The sequence below is a fragment of the Myotis lucifugus genome, unplaced genomic scaffold (assembly GCF_000147115.1).
Source record: "Myotis lucifugus unplaced genomic scaffold, Myoluc2.0 scaffold_0, whole genome shotgun sequence".
Taxonomy (NCBI): Eukaryota; Metazoa; Chordata; class Mammalia; order Chiroptera; family Vespertilionidae; genus Myotis; species Myotis lucifugus.
In genome coordinates, this window is record NW_005871048.1 from 2154074 (window position 1) to 2172348 (window position 18275).

At 38.9% G+C, this 18275-nt stretch overlaps 1 protein-coding gene across 1 annotated transcript in view; it reads left to right on the forward strand.

Moving 5' to 3' along the window:
- FBN2 (fibrillin 2) overlaps positions 1-18275 on the forward strand; it is a 242315-nt gene that overhangs the window by 159232 nt on the left and 64808 nt on the right. Inside the window, 13 exon segments of the mRNA XM_006081068.3 lie at positions 411-423; positions 3494-3618; positions 4469-4519; positions 4995-5120; positions 8199-8426; positions 8941-9066; positions 11338-11466; positions 12249-12374; positions 14541-14666; positions 15082-15204; positions 15360-15485; positions 15832-15957; positions 16674-16796. Coding sequence (XP_006081130.1) covers positions 411-423; positions 3494-3618; positions 4469-4519; positions 4995-5120; positions 8199-8426; positions 8941-9066; positions 11338-11466; positions 12249-12374; positions 14541-14666; positions 15082-15204; positions 15360-15485; positions 15832-15957; positions 16674-16796 — 1548 coding nt within the window.

The following is an 18275-nucleotide window of genomic DNA, read 5'->3' on the forward strand; positions in this document are numbered from 1 at the left end:
CGGTAGGTGTCGTTTGCAATAGGGGGCTGCCCGATAAAACAATATTAACTCCTATTCAATGGCTATGGTATGCACATTGGATATCGTCATCTCTCGGCGCGGTTTCGGCGTTACCCAGCACCAACGGCCTCTCTGCGGCACAAAAGCTGCCCTGGGGTGGGTAGTGCTCTACAAAACCTCTCTCTACTCCGTGAACAACATAACACGACACTTCCCCACTCCTTATTATAGCACAATCTAACAGAAAATTTGACTAATGCATTATATCGCTCATATCTGATGGCTCTACACCAGTGGTCAGCAATACTGCGGCTCGCGAGCCTCATGCGGCTCTTTGGCCCCTTGAGTGTGGCCACAAAGTTTCAATCCCACTGTACGTGCGCACCCGCACGTGGTATTTTGTGGAAGAGCCACACTCAAGGGGCCGCAGTTGCCGACCACTGCTCTACACAATCATTGCCTTCTTCTTTGGTTTGGGTCTGCATCCTGTCTTCAAATTGCATGGATATGACAAGGGCAGTGACCTCTCTGTTGTCAAACCCAGTGGTCTATTCTCATTCCTCATCTTAGCCTATATTAGCAATGCTTGGCACAGTTCATCACTCACCCCTTCTCAAGAAGTTTTTCATTTTTTATCTCTTTTCCTTTCTCTTTTCTGGCCTGGTTTCTCAGTTCCCTTTGTTAAGTCTTTCATATTTTCCTACTTTCAAACTTGAAGTGTACAAAAGGTCAATCTTTGAACCTCTTAGCTTCTCCAGTGTCTACAGTCATGCTTAGATGGCCTCTACATAGACTCTCAAATTCATCTCTCTACTAATTGCAGATTTGTATTTCCATCTGTCTGCAGAGTTGTCTCCATTTGGAGACATTTCTAATGGACATTTCAAATTTAACATATCTTTCAGCATGAACCCGTATATCCTAGAATCATTTCTGTCTCAGGAAAATGATAACTCCATTCTTTTAGTTGCCAGCCCCAAAACTTTGCAGTCATCTGTAATACCTTTCTCTCAAACTTCACATTGAATTCATCAGCAAATCCTGTTGATTGTACTTGAAGTGTATCCATATTTCAACTACCACCACCAGCAGCCCTCAATCTCAGCCATCATTATTTCTCTTCTTGACTATTACTGTAGCTTCCAATCTCCTTACCCTGCTTTATTTTTTCAGAGGCTTAAAAAATGTATTACATTTATTGGGGTGGCATTGGTTAATAAAGTTATATAGGTTTCAAGTGTACAATTTTATAATACATCACATATATTACATTGTGTATTCACCACCCAAAGTCAAGTCTCCTTTAAATACCATATATTTGACCCCTTTTCCCCTTTCCACCTCCCCTCACTGCCCTTCCCTCTGGTAACCATCATATTGTTGTCTGTGTCTATGAGCTTTTGTTTGTTTGTTTGTCCTGTTTGTTCACTTGTTTTCTGTCCCACATATGAGTGGAAGCATCTGGTTATTGACTTTTCCGTCTGACTTTTTCGCTTTGCATGATACTCTCAAGATCCATCCATGTTGTCAAATGGCAGTATTTCATCTTCTCTAGCTCCTGACTATATAACTACATGTATATATCCTTTGTGTGTACATATACACACAAATAAGACAGATGGAGAGAGAGAGAGTATGCATGATGTTACAGAGTGAGGGCTCTGAAATCAGACTATGCAGGTTTGACTTGATGCTGACACTAACAGGGTGACCTTGGGTAAATTAGCTGACCTCAGTTTGCCTCAGTTTTCTCATCTGCAAATTGTGCATAACATATAGGGTTGTTTAAGCAAATAAGCTTATACATGGAAAGCCTTTAATACTGCTTGTTGCTACCTCCATAAATATTAGCAAGTGCTATTACAATATATCTTACTTACAATGACTACAACCAAGGTGATAATTAGTAATTAGTCCTGGTCCTTAAAATACACGGTAGTAGTATGGCCTATTTAAGTACACAGTAGCCTCACAGGAGCTTCTGTTTCCTCTATGCTATGGAATTTACAGGTTTAAGCCTATAAAAAGCCTGTAATTTGAGGCCTGATACAAATGCCGATGAGCAAGTCTTTTTCATTTGTATACAGTTTTTACTCAACTGAATCTCAAAACAATAAAATGCAGAGTGGCTGTCCATCTCTTCTCCACATCCTTGCCCCGTAACTCTCTGTATCCAGTCAAGGACAGAGTTGTTTGTTTTGTTTCAACCTCTGTCCCAGAGGACTTGGGTTTCAGGTAGCTTCCTCTTGCCCACTGCTGTGTTCCATACGAAATCAGAAATTTCCAGTTATCCCTTCATGGACCTGCCAGTTTCATCGTAGTTCCTCTTCTGTGTTTCTGGCTATGTTTCGTTTTTATTATTGAATTTTAGCAGTAAAACTGTATTAATTGAGTTTTAAAATAATTGAGTTTTAAATAAATGTTGGAATATGCTTTTTCTTTATTGTTTTCCAAATCTGTGTGTCACGGTATGCTATTAAGATTTTGTTAAATTGTGTTTTACACATCACCTGCATTGGAACCATCTAAGGAGTTTGTCACATGCAGATTCCGGGGCTTCACACCTGGACACTTAGGAATCTGCATGTTATCAAGAGCTTTGGTAACTGTTGTGCACAGTTCTACAAGGAAAACTTTATAAATGACATATTTTACACACTTACTTTTTGCCATGTCCGTATTTTGCTGGATTCCTTGTTGCTGCTTCAGAATCAGTTACCTAACAGTCATGGAAGGAGGAACTTCAATTTGATGTGGAGACATGGTCTAAAAATATCAGTAGTGGTTATCGCTAGATGGTTGGATTGCAGATGAGTTTTATATTTTCTTTGCTTCCTGGTTTCTTCAAATACTTTATTGTAAATATGTGTTGCTTTTTGAACTGGAAATAAAACTACACATAGGTAAATGCCTGCAAGAAAATACATCAAATATTAGCCCTGGTATGTCTTATTGGTGGTTTTTTAGGAGATGTTTATTTTCTTCTTTACCTTTTTAATTTCTTTTGTGTTTTCAAATTATTCATCAAATAAGTGTCTTCAGCTGGAGAAATACTGGTGTATTGGGTGGAAATTAGAGATTATTTGAGGAATTTTATTATTTGACAAAATCTTAAATATCAAAGCAGTTATCATAAAGGACAAATCTTATGAGTATTTTTCACAAAAGTAGTGATCTTATTATGGTAATGCTTTGTGTTCGCAAGTACAAGCATAACATCTTGGGCAATAGTGGCCGCTCCTAGAATACCAGCAGGTATAATTATATTAATTACCATATTGTGTGAGATACATATAGTACAATATTTGATTTACATGTATGTAATATACTGTATTTAAGTGCATATTCATGTAAATGTGTTCAAAGGATACGCTATTAACATTTATTAAAAATAACCCTTTTGTGTTTTTTTAATACTATGAAAATGTTTTTGGTGTATACAAAAGATGAAAGCTCCCCATCCTTTCCTGTTCATTTTTAGACAGCCTGAAAGGACGTGTTGGCTCAACATCCAGGACAATCGCTGTGAGGTAAACATTAATGGAGCCACTCTGAAATCTGAATGCTGTGCCACCCTTGGAGCCGCCTGGGGGAGCCCCTGTGAGCGCTGTGAGCTAGGTAGGAGCCTGACCAAGGGGCTCTTGGCTTCTCATTGGAAAGCTTCTCCCTCAACTGGGCACCTTGTCCACTGTGTATTTCCATAGTGAGGAAGGCTATAACATCATTACCCTCCCTAAAATGTCTTTTATGGTGGAATTTATTCATTTCTTAAAATATGTATTTGGTTTATCCTTTTATGTAATCAAACCTTTTTAATGTCTTTTCTTTTTATCCTCACCTGGAGATATGTTTATAGATTTTTAGAGCGAGGGAGGGAGAGAGACAGAGACAGAGACAGTGAGAAAGAGAGAGGCATTGATATGAGAAACATTGATCAGTTGCCTCCCATACACATCCGACTGGGGATCAAACCCTCAATCTAGGTATGTGCCCTAACCAGGAATCAAAACCACAGCCTTTTGGTGTATAGGACGATGTTCCAACCAACGGAGCCACCCAGCCAGTCCCTTCTGAATATTTTAGACAAGGAAGGGAGTCAGCTGGAATTTAGCTGCTGGATGACTATCAATATTCTCTAGTTTCCTTGTTGGCATATGTCCTTGTAGAACACGATGTTTCCTTAAATCTTTTATTTGTTTATTTATAATTCCATTGGCAATGTGAAAGCAAAAAGGAATTTTCATAGGAGAAATTATGGGACTACAATATGGGTCAGCACTGATGGTGTTACCACAGCATGTCATGTGCCACACTGAATTCAGCAGAGGGCAGCTGGCATCCTTGTCCGCTACTCCCCAGCTTGTGGTTTTTACTAGTTCCATTTAGATTCCATTATACTGTTTCTTGAGCTTCAGACAGATGTATTTTCTTTTACAATGAAGTAAAATGTGTCCTGTTGTTCTCACAGATACAGCTTGCCCAAGAGGTTTTGCCAGGATTAAAGGTGTTACCTGTGAAGGTGAGTGTATTCCCAAATGATATTGTAAATCTTTAGAGCAGTATGTAAAATTGTCATTGACTCTCACACTTTGGAAATATTTATCATTTTCAAAACTCTTGAAGTTTCAATAAAAATACTCAATGTAATCAATAAATGTTTTAGAATACTACTCTTAGGAAACAGCTTAGAGTCTCCCATTCTTCCTCTTTATACAATTGCGTAAATTTTCACGAGGCCAACAATAGCCTTTGAGGCACAGAGCAGCTGGCAGAGGAACACGTCTGGGCTGTGTTCTATGGACAGGCAAGGCTGTGGTCATTTTCACAGCTGGTGTCTAGGAAAACCGGTGGCTGTATTGTGGAATATTTCTACTTAGCTCAAGTAATAATTCACATTGTATTGCAAGTTGAATATACTATATGGGAAGTAAGACTACACCTGTCTTTTCTATTTGTAACATCTTTATTCCTGCACTTGCTTCATTTCCCTGCAGATGTTAACGAGTGTGAGGTGTTTCCTGGTGTTTGTCCAAATGGACGCTGTATCAATAGCAAAGGATCTTTTCATTGTGAATGCCCTGAAGGCCTTACATTGGATGGAACTGGCCGTGTGTGTTTGGGTAGGTTCATGCCCTTGTGTATTTTATGCATGAAACCAGCCATGAATTTTTCTTATTCTTTGGGCAGTGACCAGTCAAAAACCGTTAGGTTGTAGCTGTAAACACTTTAAATGAGATATTTTGAGGAAAAATCACTAATGGATATTTTTTAAATAAACGTTTTTCAATGAAATGATTTCTATAGAATACAGAAAGTTGATACTGCTCAAAATTTTACCCCCAAAATTAAATTTCTTTAATCAGATATTTTAGGCAAGTTCAAGCTTTCACACTGAGTCAATCGAGTAGGAGAACTATGTATATTTTGAACATGGAAGAAAAATTGGAGACTAGTATTTGAAGTTAACATTTACCAGCTCAATGCAGCTGTGCTCTTAGACAACAGTGGGGGAAGTCATGGTCAAAGTTATGTTGTTTCTCTTTGAAAACATTGACCGATCCCTTTTCTTCCTTAACTTCCTTTAGAGTTTAAATTTTGTTAATGCTTTATTTTCTAAAAATGAAGAAGCTTTTTTTTTCAACATTGTATTATAGAAATGCCTTGTTGACCTTATTCTTTATCAATGTCATGCTTGACTGAAGTTGAGTTTCATGATTGAAAAGAAACTTGTATTAATTCTGTATCTAAACAACCTTTCATTTACTTAAAGGATTTTTCCAATATGCAATGGAAAAGTAAGTTTTAAAAATAACCTTATATGGGTTTGTATTTTAATTTTAAGTTTATAGACAAAGCCTGAGCAATGGTAATGTTATACTCAAAGATCCTTAAGGCATTTATGTATACATCAGTGATTTTTAAAATTAGTGGTAAGAAAAAAATGTTTGCAATATTATACAGTTTAGTTATTATAATTAACACAGATTTTAAGTTAATTTTTTATGACATTTAAATATAAGGTATGACTGTAAAATCATATGGAACTGTTTAGAAATTATAATATTCAAAGCCTGTATAAAGAAAAATTATTTTCAGATTTTTATGCTTAAATTATTTACAAAGTTTAGAAAAAAGTTAAGTGTCTCTTGAAGATGACAGAGTGCCAGTATGCTAAGTGACTAATGAAATCAAGTTGCCTTCAGTAACCAAAGGATACTGTTTATGAAGATATATCATGGATTGTGAATCATCACTAAGCAGAATTAATTCCCAATAACATCCCTCAAAATTAAACCTTCTGTAATATTCTAAAATGATATGTTGAGTTTTTCATCTCTGTACTTTGGTTAAATGTTTTTGTCACTACTTGAATTATGCTACATTAATTGCTTGTAGCTGGAGATGTGAGAAAGTTTCAAGAAGAGATTGACATATGAAAATGTAAAATTTTCTGAGAATAAAAGTAGAGGTAAACTGCTTTGATAGAATTTATCTAAATCAGGGGTCCCAAACCGCAACACTTTGAGGGGACAGGCAGGTAATATAAATGAGTGAGGTGGTAATAAGGAGTGGTGGGGATTGCAGCAAACTGTAGAGTACATAAACCATCCAGAGGCTTCCAAATTTATATTTTAGTTTCTGTGCAAGCCAATCAAAACATTCACAGACCCTATGTGGCAAGTGTGCTGACAGTGTTTTGATTCCTGATGTAAATACTGATATGAATCTGCGTAGTAAAGACACCAAATTACTCTGCCAGGCTATCATAACTTTTTACATCCTTAGTTCAAATGCTTTGTTTAAAAAAAGAAAAAGAGAGAGATTAATTCCAGAATAGCTTCTTGAGCAAATTACCTCAATTACATCAGAAACAATTTGACTCAAGCCAGAGTTCTCAGGCTACCTGTACTTAAATAAAACTGTCACATCTTGTTAAGATCCTTACTGCCCTAGTGACAGCATAGGATAAAGTTGGCTATAAGTGAGACCAGTCCCTGAGTGTCTTGTGGTAAGGAGACTCATTGGATTACTGTTACATCTCACACTGGTGGGGAATGTGGCTTTTGGTTGGTGGCAGTGCAGCTATCTGGGGCAAAATCACCTACTGTGAATCTCTATATTCAGTCTACCAAATCCAAATAAAAATTTACCACTGTTATTTTTTCTTTAAAAATAGGACTTCTTAATTATAATACTTGGAAATGTATGTAATACTAGGCTAAAGGAAGTAGCTAGAGTTGATGCTACTTTTGGTTGAGAACTTGAAAAAATCAGTATTGACAGTAAAATAGAAAACACATTTACTTGTTTGTGTTTACATTTCCATTAGGGATCTCTTTTCCTCTGTTAAACAGTTTTCAGGTTTAGGAAAGGATTTAATATCTTGAAATAATCTTATCAAGTAAAACATGTTATTTGGTTAAGGAAAGCCTTTTCTGAACTCATTATCTATATTTGCAATTTAACAGCAAAGTGTTTGACTGTAGTTTGACCAACAGCTCTACTGGCTAACAGATAAATGTGTTATCTATAGATTATGCTAATTTACCCTATTTTGTGACTGTTGATTGATCTTCTGAGGTCCTAGCTAGCATGCCGAGACTTTAGTATGCTTTGAAGTTGAAGGGAAAATGTGACATTTAAACAAATAATTTGGCCCCTTATTAGAGAGATTTACATAACCTAGGGCAAAACCCATGGTGAAAAGATAAGTTTGGCAGGAGAAAAAACTTTAAGTGCAATGATAGTTTTTCTTTATAAAGGTATTTTAATCCTTGTATCAATTGGCCAGTAGATTCAAGTTGATCATTTACTGTTTATAACTAGGATGCGACACAAGCCACTCTAAGCCATTCAGTGAACAAGAAGATTCTGTCACTGAAATGGTTTCATTCTTTCTGAAGTGAGCAATACAAGACGGGGGTCATAGGTGATGATATGGAAGAGCCTTGTCACAAGAGAACCTTTTCTCCTGAAGGTGGCTTGTGAGAATTAAGTGATACTGAAGGAGAACCCACCTTGCTCTCATTAGATGCCTGTCATTATGGACTCCATTCCAGGAGGTGCTGGGCTTGTGGCTCTCACCTACTGGTGAATCTCCAGGGCCTGGCTTCATGCCAGGCACCGAGCAGAAGTTCGGTATCTGAATGTTCAGTGTTACAACTTTATCTCAAACTGCAATTTCACCCTCTGCATAGACATCCGCATGGAGCAGTGCTACTTGAAGTGGGATGAAGATGAATGCGTCCATCCTGTTCCTGGGAAGTTCCGCATGGATGCCTGCTGCTGTGCCGTGGGGGCAGCTTGGGGCACCGAGTGTGAGGAATGCCCCAAACCTGGCACCAAGGAGTACGACACCCTGTGCCCCAGGGGGCCTGGCTTTGCTAACAGAGGGGATGTCCTTACTGGAAGGCCATTTTACAAAGGTAACTGAGCGGCACATCAGTCCCCTACACTAACACTCACCCTCCACATTCTCTGAGATTTGGTTTTGCTTCAGACATTGGATTTCCCACTTTATTTTCTTTGTTAGGCATAATTTGTGGCCAACCTTATATCCCCGGTGTGAAAATCACCTATTTAAGATGATATGGAAGTAAAGATACAAAACAGTCTGCTAATCTCGCTTTCCTACTATCACTCTACTGTAACTCTGCTTTCCTTAGCACAGCCCAACTAGATGCAGCCCCGATGTAGCGAAAACTTCTCTAGATCCCTAAACTTTACAAAACAAACGAGCAGAAATAAAGGCATCAGAATTCTTCATGAAGAACACAGAATCTTTTTCACAGTTGAAACTTTTTGTGTGGCATCAATGTGATCATTGACATTTTTGACTTGGATACTTTCTTTTCCATCATAATAGATTTTAAACTGAAATTGATAGGCCTACTCTTTTATATCAACCAACTCTTCAGTCCGGCTTTACTCTGCTTTTAGATATCAATGAATGCAAAGCTTTTCCTGGAATGTGCACCTATGGAAAGTGCAGAAATACAATTGGAAGTTTCAAGTGCCGTTGCAATAATGGCTTTGCTCTAGACATGGAGGAAAGAAACTGCACAGGTAAGACCGCTCCTTGTATTTGGTAAGCCCTGGCTCTCTTCCTTTTGCTGTTTGAAAGCACTGCCATCAAAAGACCATCCTCGCCCTAGTTGGTTTGGCTCCGTGGATAGGGCCTTGGCCTGTGGACTGAAGGGTCCCAGGTTCGATTCCGGTCAAGGGCACATGCCCCGGTTGCGGGCTCAATCCCAAGTAGGGGGCATGCAGGAGGCGGCCAATCAATGATTCTCATCATTGATGTTTCTGTCTCTCCCTCTCTCTGAAATCAATAATATATATATACATATATATACATATATATATATATATATATATATATTTTTTTTTTTAAAGCCCATCCTCTTGTTGAGAACATGTACAACTTTCCATTTTTCTGTTTGTGAACATGTACAACTTTCCATTTTTCTGTTTGTTTCCTTTTTCCTACTCTTAAACCACTTCTCCAAACCTGTGAGAGCGCTGCAAAACATAAAAACATGATTTTCTGCCTTAGCCTGTTTGCTCAGTGGTTAAAGCGTAGGCCACGGACTGAAGAGTCTCAGGCTGTAGGCCACGGACTGAAGAGTCTCAGGCTCCATTCTGGTGAAGGGCACATACCTTGGTTGCAGGCTTGATCCCTGGCCCCATTTGGGCCATGTGCAAGAGGCAACCAGTCAATGTGTCTCTCTCACATCGATGTTTTTCTCTCTTTGTCTCTCCCCCTCCCTTTCACTCTTCCTAAAAAGCAGTGGGAAAAAATATCCTTGGATAAGGATTAACAAATATATATATTTGTGTTATATATATATATATATATATATATATATATATATATATATATTATATGTTTTATATTTATATATATAAAATTTTCAGTGTATATGAGTACTAGAAAACATAGCCATTAAATCAACAATTGTCCACACTTGATATAGTATCCTATTAAAAATGGTAAAGTTTAAAATAGAGAAGTTGTAACATGTTTTCCTCATCTGTGCATGTTCTCCTCAATCTCTGGCTAGATCCCCTCCTGGATTTTCTTCTCTCTTGGTTTCCATGGTACTTTCCTGTTTCAGTTGCCCTTCTTTGACGATGATGTTTCTTCTCTAATCTTCACAGATTCTTCTTGACTTTGGCATTTTTCATCCCTTTAGCATTTTCCACAGTCCTTTGCTCTCTTAGCATTCTGCCTCTCAGGATGGCATCTACCTTAATGACTTCATGGGTGGCCTCTGTTGAGCTGACTCCTAGGAGCTATCTCTTGCCCTCTACTCCAACATTTCTGACTTCCATCTGGACAGTTTCTCTTTGCTGTCATCTCCCTTTATCCCAGCCCCCCTTCATCTGCCTAGGGACTTCCTTCTATGTATTAATAGCTGGGAGAAAGCAGTGCATGCATATGTTAGCGACTTATAAATCCTGCTATAGAGAAACTTAAAAATTAAAATTCAGCAAAATAAACAGATGCTGGCAAAGCATTTTTTCCCATTGTGACAAAATTTTTTTTAAAAAAAGTCATGTTTTCTTCATTATATTTTATAGACATGACTTCTCTTTTGAAAAATCTTAGTTACAGGCATGGGAGGTTTCTCCAAGAATCCTGTTTTTTAGAATATAAATACTGCTATTGAAGATTCTTAATCACTATAGTATATAAAAAGTAACAAACATTTTTTTAATTTATATTTTTAAAATTAGATCACATCTGAATGTGACATAAAAAAACAAAAGAAATTAGGGCATATTCCAAGGCCCTGCCGAATATGAGCGCTCTCTGGCTCAGAGTTAGTTGGCTGCGTCTGCCTCCGAGGCTGTCCCTCTGTGGTTGGTCACTCTGCTCAGAGGCAGCAGCCCCCTGTTCTGACACCAGGGTGGGCATGGGTTAGTGTCGCAGAACCAGCATGGTCTTTGCATTGTGTGTGAGATTTTCCTCCTGTGTCCACTGCTTCCTCGTTTGCCATCTGCCTTGTTTGGCTCCTCCTGAAGTTGCTTGTTTTATCCATCTGTTACCATTTCAAAGCCACAGAAAGAAATCCCCAATTCCGGAATTCTTGAAGGCAAAAGGCCCCACCTGCCCATTGGCCATGACAGTTTCGGCAGTTGGGGAAAGGAATGTGCCCAAGTCCTGACCCCCTCTAGCTGATCTGCTGAAAACCCATCCTCAAACTGCTAGCCACTGACTTCCCCACCATTTCCAGTGTGCTTCACCTTCACTTGGAAGGCCAAATCTCTCTCATCTCTAACACCTTCTCATCTCATTCTATTTTTTTATTTCTCTTAAACCCTATGAATTAGACATCGACGAGTGCAGGATCTCCCCTGATCTCTGTGGAAGTGGGATCTGTGTCAACACGCCAGGCAGCTTTGAGTGTGAGTGCTTCGAAGGCTACGAAAGTGGGTTCATGATGATGAAGAACTGCATGGGTAAGCGGCTTGAGCTCTTCCTCTCCAGGCTTGAAACCAGTCGAGCCCAGACTCTGGCTCGACCATGGCTTTTCTCAGAGCTGTTGACAGCTTGCTTGGCAAGGAGTTGTGGTGTGAGAGAACACCCTCACATGTCAGACAGGAAGTCTGCTCCCGGATGGCTCTTGGGGAGCCCCAACCTCTTGGCACCTTAATGGCAGTGAGATACTAAGGCTGGGTTCTGTTTATTCATAGAATCTAAAATCCACACAGACTACTCAGGAAGGATTCATTTAAAATGTATGACATTGTGTGGTGATCCCAAAATTTAGATTCATGTGAATCTCCTGTTATTTTCCTTACTTGTGTGTTATTACAAACTCTTTGGTATTGCCCATCTGTTAGCCCACTCATTTTCAGCAGCCTATAGGACTCACTCATGCTGTGTAGAGGTGCAAAGTCTAAGATTTTTCTTTCACTTTGATTAGAGATGTAGACAGCAATAAATGATATCTGGAGTTTAGAGTGATATAAAGTAAATATTGTTTATTTTTATCTCGTGCGAACCTGTTTATTTCATACAAGTAAATTCTTTGGGAGCTCACTGTCTTTAAGGGTAGAACTTTAACCATTTATCCACTGACAATAGAAAAGGTGAGGTGAGCATTACCCCGTCTCCTATTCAGCCTGTCTCTTCCATTTGAGTCACACTTACCTCGCATAATGATTATTTCTCCCATGCTGTATGCGTGAATGTTTTTTCCTCAGAGTTCTTTAATGGATCTCACATTTTTACCTTTCAGACATTGACGAATGTGAACGTAACCCTCTCCTTTGTAGGGGTGGCACCTGCGTGAACACCGAGGGCAGTTTTCAGTGTGACTGCCCACTGGGACACGAGCTATCCCCTTCCCGTGAGGACTGTGTGGGTGAGTTTGTCTCCTCAGCACATAAACCCACTCAGGTCAGCTAGTGAAGATGATAAAGATCAGTGGTTGATTCTAATAAACTTGATTCTGCCATGTGAAATCTAGCTGATTAAAAATGATAAATTCAGAGTCCCTACATTTGGATTAAGGCTATCTTTAGAGAATGCTTTGGGGACACACTCGAATGAGCCAGCATTGTCCTGGTAGCCTCTTTTTCATTACAAGTGCACCTGAAAGGATCCTGGGTGAGGGACTTTGTGTAAGGCCATGTCGTTCCCTCCTCCAGGTAGATGGGATGGGATAGCTGCTCCTCTTGGAAGGCCTGCTCCCTGATAGTTCACCTGTGCATATACCTGTGCAGTCACTCAGCAGAGTCTGCTTCTGTGCCCATGTCTGTCATCATAGGCCAGTGATGGTGAACCTATGACACGCGTGTCAGAGGTGACACGCAAACTCATTTTTTTGGTTGATTTTTCTTTGTTAAATGGCATTTAAATACATAAAATAAATATCAAAAATATAAGTCTTTGTTTTACTATGGTTGCAAATATCAAAAAATTTCTATATGTGACACGGCACCAGAGTTAAGTTAGGGTTTTTCAAAATGCTGACAGGCCGAGCTCAAAAGGTTCGCCATCACTGTCATAGGCTCTACTAGCACATGTGAGAACATGTGAGCTCCCCTTACTCCCTCTTCTCACAGAAATACCAGGTCTCTTCCTTGGCCCTGAGCTCAGTAGGGATGTCAGGGGCCACAGGAGAAGACCAGCTGTTGGTCAGAGAAGCATTCCCACCTACTGCTTTTCATAAATATACGAAGGCCTCTGTGCTTACTATATTTTCGTATACTGGCTTTAAAACTTGGATTTAGCCAAGAAACATTTTCTTCACAGACATCTTTCTTGAAAGTATAAACAAATAAGACAGTGTAAGATAGAGCAGATCACACACAAACATAATTTAAGCACATCTTAGTATATTTATTTATAAACTCTATAGCGAGATCCTAATATATTAGATGAATCTTAAATCACAGACTAAACAGACACTTTTTAAAGGTAAATTTAAAAGCTTTAAACATTTTTATTTCATTTTAATAGTGGTACAAATAGTGTTTTTACACAAATAATTACAAAATATTTATTCATGGTTGTCAAACAGTGACTCAGAGGTCAGTTTATTTTGTTGATTGGTTTTTATGGATCTTAGAGCTGAAAAAAATGTACCCCTCAAAGGTATAATATACAATATAAGGTACATATTTTTGCATATAGAATAAAACATATAATGATCATAGACATACATTTGTATGTCACATAGTCGGCTTACTAATTTTGAGAATTGGGGATGAATTTCTTGCTATATCCGGTTATATTGTCATTGTTTTCACCTAATATTGTGTCTGCCAGCGAGTTTGTCTGATGAAAAGTGTCACTACCCTTTTCTTGCTGTTCTCCTGTGACTTCATCGTTACTACTAGCTTATTTCATAGATCTTTGCAGGAGTTTTTTTTTTAAGGCGCTTGTTCATCTTATAAGGGTTAGTTAATTTTAAAATAGGCAGCATAATAATGTAGGTCCACCTTTCCAGGCACACTGAACGCACAACTCAGTGAAAACAGATGAACAAGTGAGGGCCCTGTAGGCAGCCCCACTGTTCTGCGGAACCAGATGTCTTCCCTCAGGGGACATCAACACTTGACCATCTGATAGGACCAGCTGAGCGTGCCAATGTAAACCCATCTATTCAACGTGAGCAAGCTTCATTTCCGGCATGTGCTACGTGTGTGTGGTCTAATGTGGTAGTCACTGGCCACACGTGGCTATTTAAGTTTAAGTAAAATTAAATAACAGTAAAAAGTCAATTCCTTAGTCAGACTATCCACGTTTCAAGTGCTCAGTAGGAGCTACATATTGGACAGCCCAGATGTGGAACAGTTCTATCACTGTAGAAAGTTCTACTGGACAGCACTGTTGTGGGTAGAAATAAGAAATATAGAATCCAAAATTTTCTTAATATTCCAGATAGTGCCCCAGGAGATTATTTTACTTCCCTTTGAAGTACACAAAGCCCTTTGCAGACCATGGCTCCAGTGCAGCATGTTCTTGATAGTTTGTGTGATGTTTTTAATTGTGTAAAACATTAATTCTGTGTTTCTTTTTATAGATATTAATGAATGCTCCCTGAGTGACAATCTCTGTAGAAATGGAAAATGTGTGAACATGATAGGCACTTACCAGTGCTCCTGCAATCCTGGATACCAGGCCACACCTGACCGGCAGGGCTGTACAGGTGAGACTAGGCCAGGGGGTTCTGGAACCTGTATTTCTCAGATCAGCCTACGACAACTGCTGGCACTAACTCTATAATGAAGTCAATGGGAGTTATTTGTCCTAAAAATGAATCTAAGATTCCATGGTTTGTTGGTTTTGCACAGGAATCTCTGGTTTTATCATAGAAAACTCCCTAAACTCCATAGTTATTATGCTTTTGAGCTCTTTATTCTTAGGTTACTGGAGCTAAATGTCAAATGGAATGCTGTCTAAAAGGCAGTAAAAAAAACCTAAGTAAGATTAATGGTATGATGCTAAATCAGCATGAATAATGGGAAGAAAAATTCAAAACTATTTAAGTTTCAAAAGAAGAAAAGCTGTTTATTTTTAAGGAAGTAGCCCTGACAAGCAATGTGGTGGCATTGTTTTCACAGACATTGACGAGTGCATGATAATGAACGGAGGCTGCGACACCCAGTGCACCAATTCAGAAGGAAGCTACGAATGCAGCTGCAGTGAGGGTTATGCCCTGATGCCTGATGGGAGATCATGCGCAGGTACAGAAAAGAAAACACACACACTTTGTGCGTTTAATTAATTTTATCTTATACATCTGGCTCCAGATAATTTGAGTGGAACTGGATGGGGAAAAATATCTGAGCTTACTCAAAGCCATCCTTCCTTTCATTTGATGTTAATTTTGTATCATCAGATATTGATGAATGTGAAAACAATCCTGATATTTGTGATGGTGGCCAGTGTACCAACATTCCTGGAGAGTATCGCTGTCTGTGTTATGATGGCTTCATGGCTTCAATGGACATGAAAACATGCATCGGTGAGTACCATAAAAGTGGATAAATATTTATATATACACACACACACATATCCAAATTTAGGCACATTTATGCACGCACACACTTATAAACATAAGAAGAGGCTTTTTCAGTTATTTTAAAAATTCAAACCATTTTATTAAAAGATGTAAAAGCTGAAATGGAGAATTTATTTGGAAAAAATCCTTAAATACATTATATTTATCTGCAACACTGTATCTTGCAAATAGATTATATTTTTAAATTTTATTTGTGTATTTTAGTATTATGCTATTCAGTTTAAAAGATTGCTTTAGAACTACTAAGATGAACAAGTATTAACCAAGATATTGAAAATACATTTTCTAGATGTGAATGAGTGTGACTTAAATTCAAACATCTGCATGTTTGGGGAGTGTGAGAATACCAAGGGATCCTTCATTTGCCACTGTCAGCTGGGTTATTCAGTGAAGAAGGGGACCACAGGATGCACAGGTAGGTCTCAAGCTTGTATCCTCCATGTTTCGGCTTCTTATGTTTCAGAGGCCAACCTTTGACATCATCTGCTCACCAGCATCCGTTAGGCTGTTACCCACACCAGGCTGTGACTGTATGTGTGATGAGGAGCTGACACAGAGCATGTGTGAGGTGTTTGGCTCTTCTTTGTGGTGGCACACCGTTCAGCTACTCCCCACCGCAGAGTTGGCTGTGGGCCCACAGGTGGAGTGGAGAGTGGGTGTGGAGTCTGGGCCCTGTGGCTCTGATGTGCTTCTGGTGGCTCCTGCAGCAGCGTCCACTTTCCTAGGAGGACTGCTGCCCAACTAGGAGACATGCATAAGGAAGAAAAACAGTCTCTTTTTGGAAATAAGATTTCTCTTGTCATCTATAGTTCTACATGGAATTTTGTCTCGGCCCAGGAAGGGGAAGGGTTGCTGGTGTGGGTAGGGGCTGGCACACACATCTATCAGGACAAGAGCTGCTGCATCTCCACTGGAAAAGGGATGGCAATTTTTTCTAGGGAAGGGCTTGCTTGATTTGGATCATGACGTTTCAAATCTTGTTGGACTCTATGAAAAATAAAAATGTTAATGTTTTCTTTGTACAGTTTTAGATACCTCCACATTTTAAAATTTTATCTGCACAGAAATATAGTGGGAAGTAGAACTAATTAGCTTGTATTTTATCTTCTTCATATTAACTATGTTTCTCAGATGTGGATGAGTGTGAAATTGGTGCCCACAACTGTGACATGCATGCCTCATGTCTAAACGTCCCAGGAAGCTTCAAATGTAGCTGCAGAGAAGGCTGGATTGGAAATGGCATCAAATGTATTGGTGAGTTTGCAAATGTAACTAACCTTGGCTAAGACCAAATTCTTAGAGGCTCTCCTTTACATAGTTGTTAACCCGCATATTTGAAGAGGAGCATGCTCTTTTATTTATTCTCTTGAAAACCAAAGGCCATCTTTAGTTGCAAGATAGTTCTTGTCTAAGAGTTTCCTTTAACAATAGTATAAATGATGGAATTACAACAGTATGCCTTGACATCTGTTTTTCAGTGTGTTGTTCAGTAAAAATTATTTGATGTGTAGCCAAAAATTCAAACAGCTGTATCATGAAAATGACTAATATATTTTCCCAATCTTTTCATAATCAGTGAGATTTAAAACTTGTTGAAATAAATGAAGGGAATGAAAAGGTGTTTTCAGATAACCTAAGTCTGGAGTAAGTAGTCCATACCAGCCTCCTAATAAAAAATAGAATTTTTCTTCCAGAGAAATATTAATGTTTTGCTGGATTGCAAGGGGTCTGATTTAAAGAAAGGAGAATGGGGAAACAGTTGACATATTCCAAGTGTTATAGATCTTTAGCCAAAGGTTAATAAGTGTTTGTAACTGTGAGGCAGAAGACTGGATTTTCCCCTTGGTGTCATGCACAGTGCTGCTTACTGTGCTCAGTGTTTTACATGCCTTAACAATAAAACATTTTCCAAATGGTAAGGCTTATGCAAGTCTATTTAAAGTAGAAAATTAAGCAAGCTAAACTGACCTCCCCATGATTGCCCATTAAAATCTTATAAGCCTGCAGTAAGCATTAAAGAATAGCCTTAAAATCTCTTATCAATAATATATCAATTTAAATATGCATTTTCATCCATTTAATTGTTTTATACTTGTCAAATGTTTATGAGCTGACTATAGAATTTAAATTATCATAGTTTCCAAATAACTTGGCTAAGGAATGTTCTATGATGGCTTCAAGTCCAGTCCACTAGCTGCCCACTCCTAGTCCAGCCATCTCTATCATTAATCTCACAACTTTTCAGCCATATCCCACTTCCCATTTGTCTAGTCCCATTTGACTCCTCTTTTTCTCTCTTTTAGCCTCCCTTTTGTGTGCTTCTTGCCCCCTGTCACTCTGGCAAGCTATTGCAAAATAGCCTTCCTCCACTACCAGAGATTCTGCTGTGCCCAGGCTTCTCTAATACAAAATGTCCTCCAGATTCCTCACTCCTTTCCATCTCCATTCCCCTGCCCTGGTCTTAACCATTCTCAGCATCCTCTCTGTTTCTCCTACTAATCCACTCTTCATATAGCAGCCAGACAAATGTTTTCTTTATTTTTTTTTTCGTTAATCCTCACCCAAGGATATTTTTACATTGATTTTACATAGAGTGGAAGGAAGGGAAGGAGGGGGAGGTCGGGGGAGGGAAGGAGAGAGGGAGGGAGAGAAAGAAAGAAAGAGTGGGAAAGAGACATTGATTGGTTGCCCCTGAACAGTCCTGGACCAGGCATTAAACCTGAAAGCCTTCCA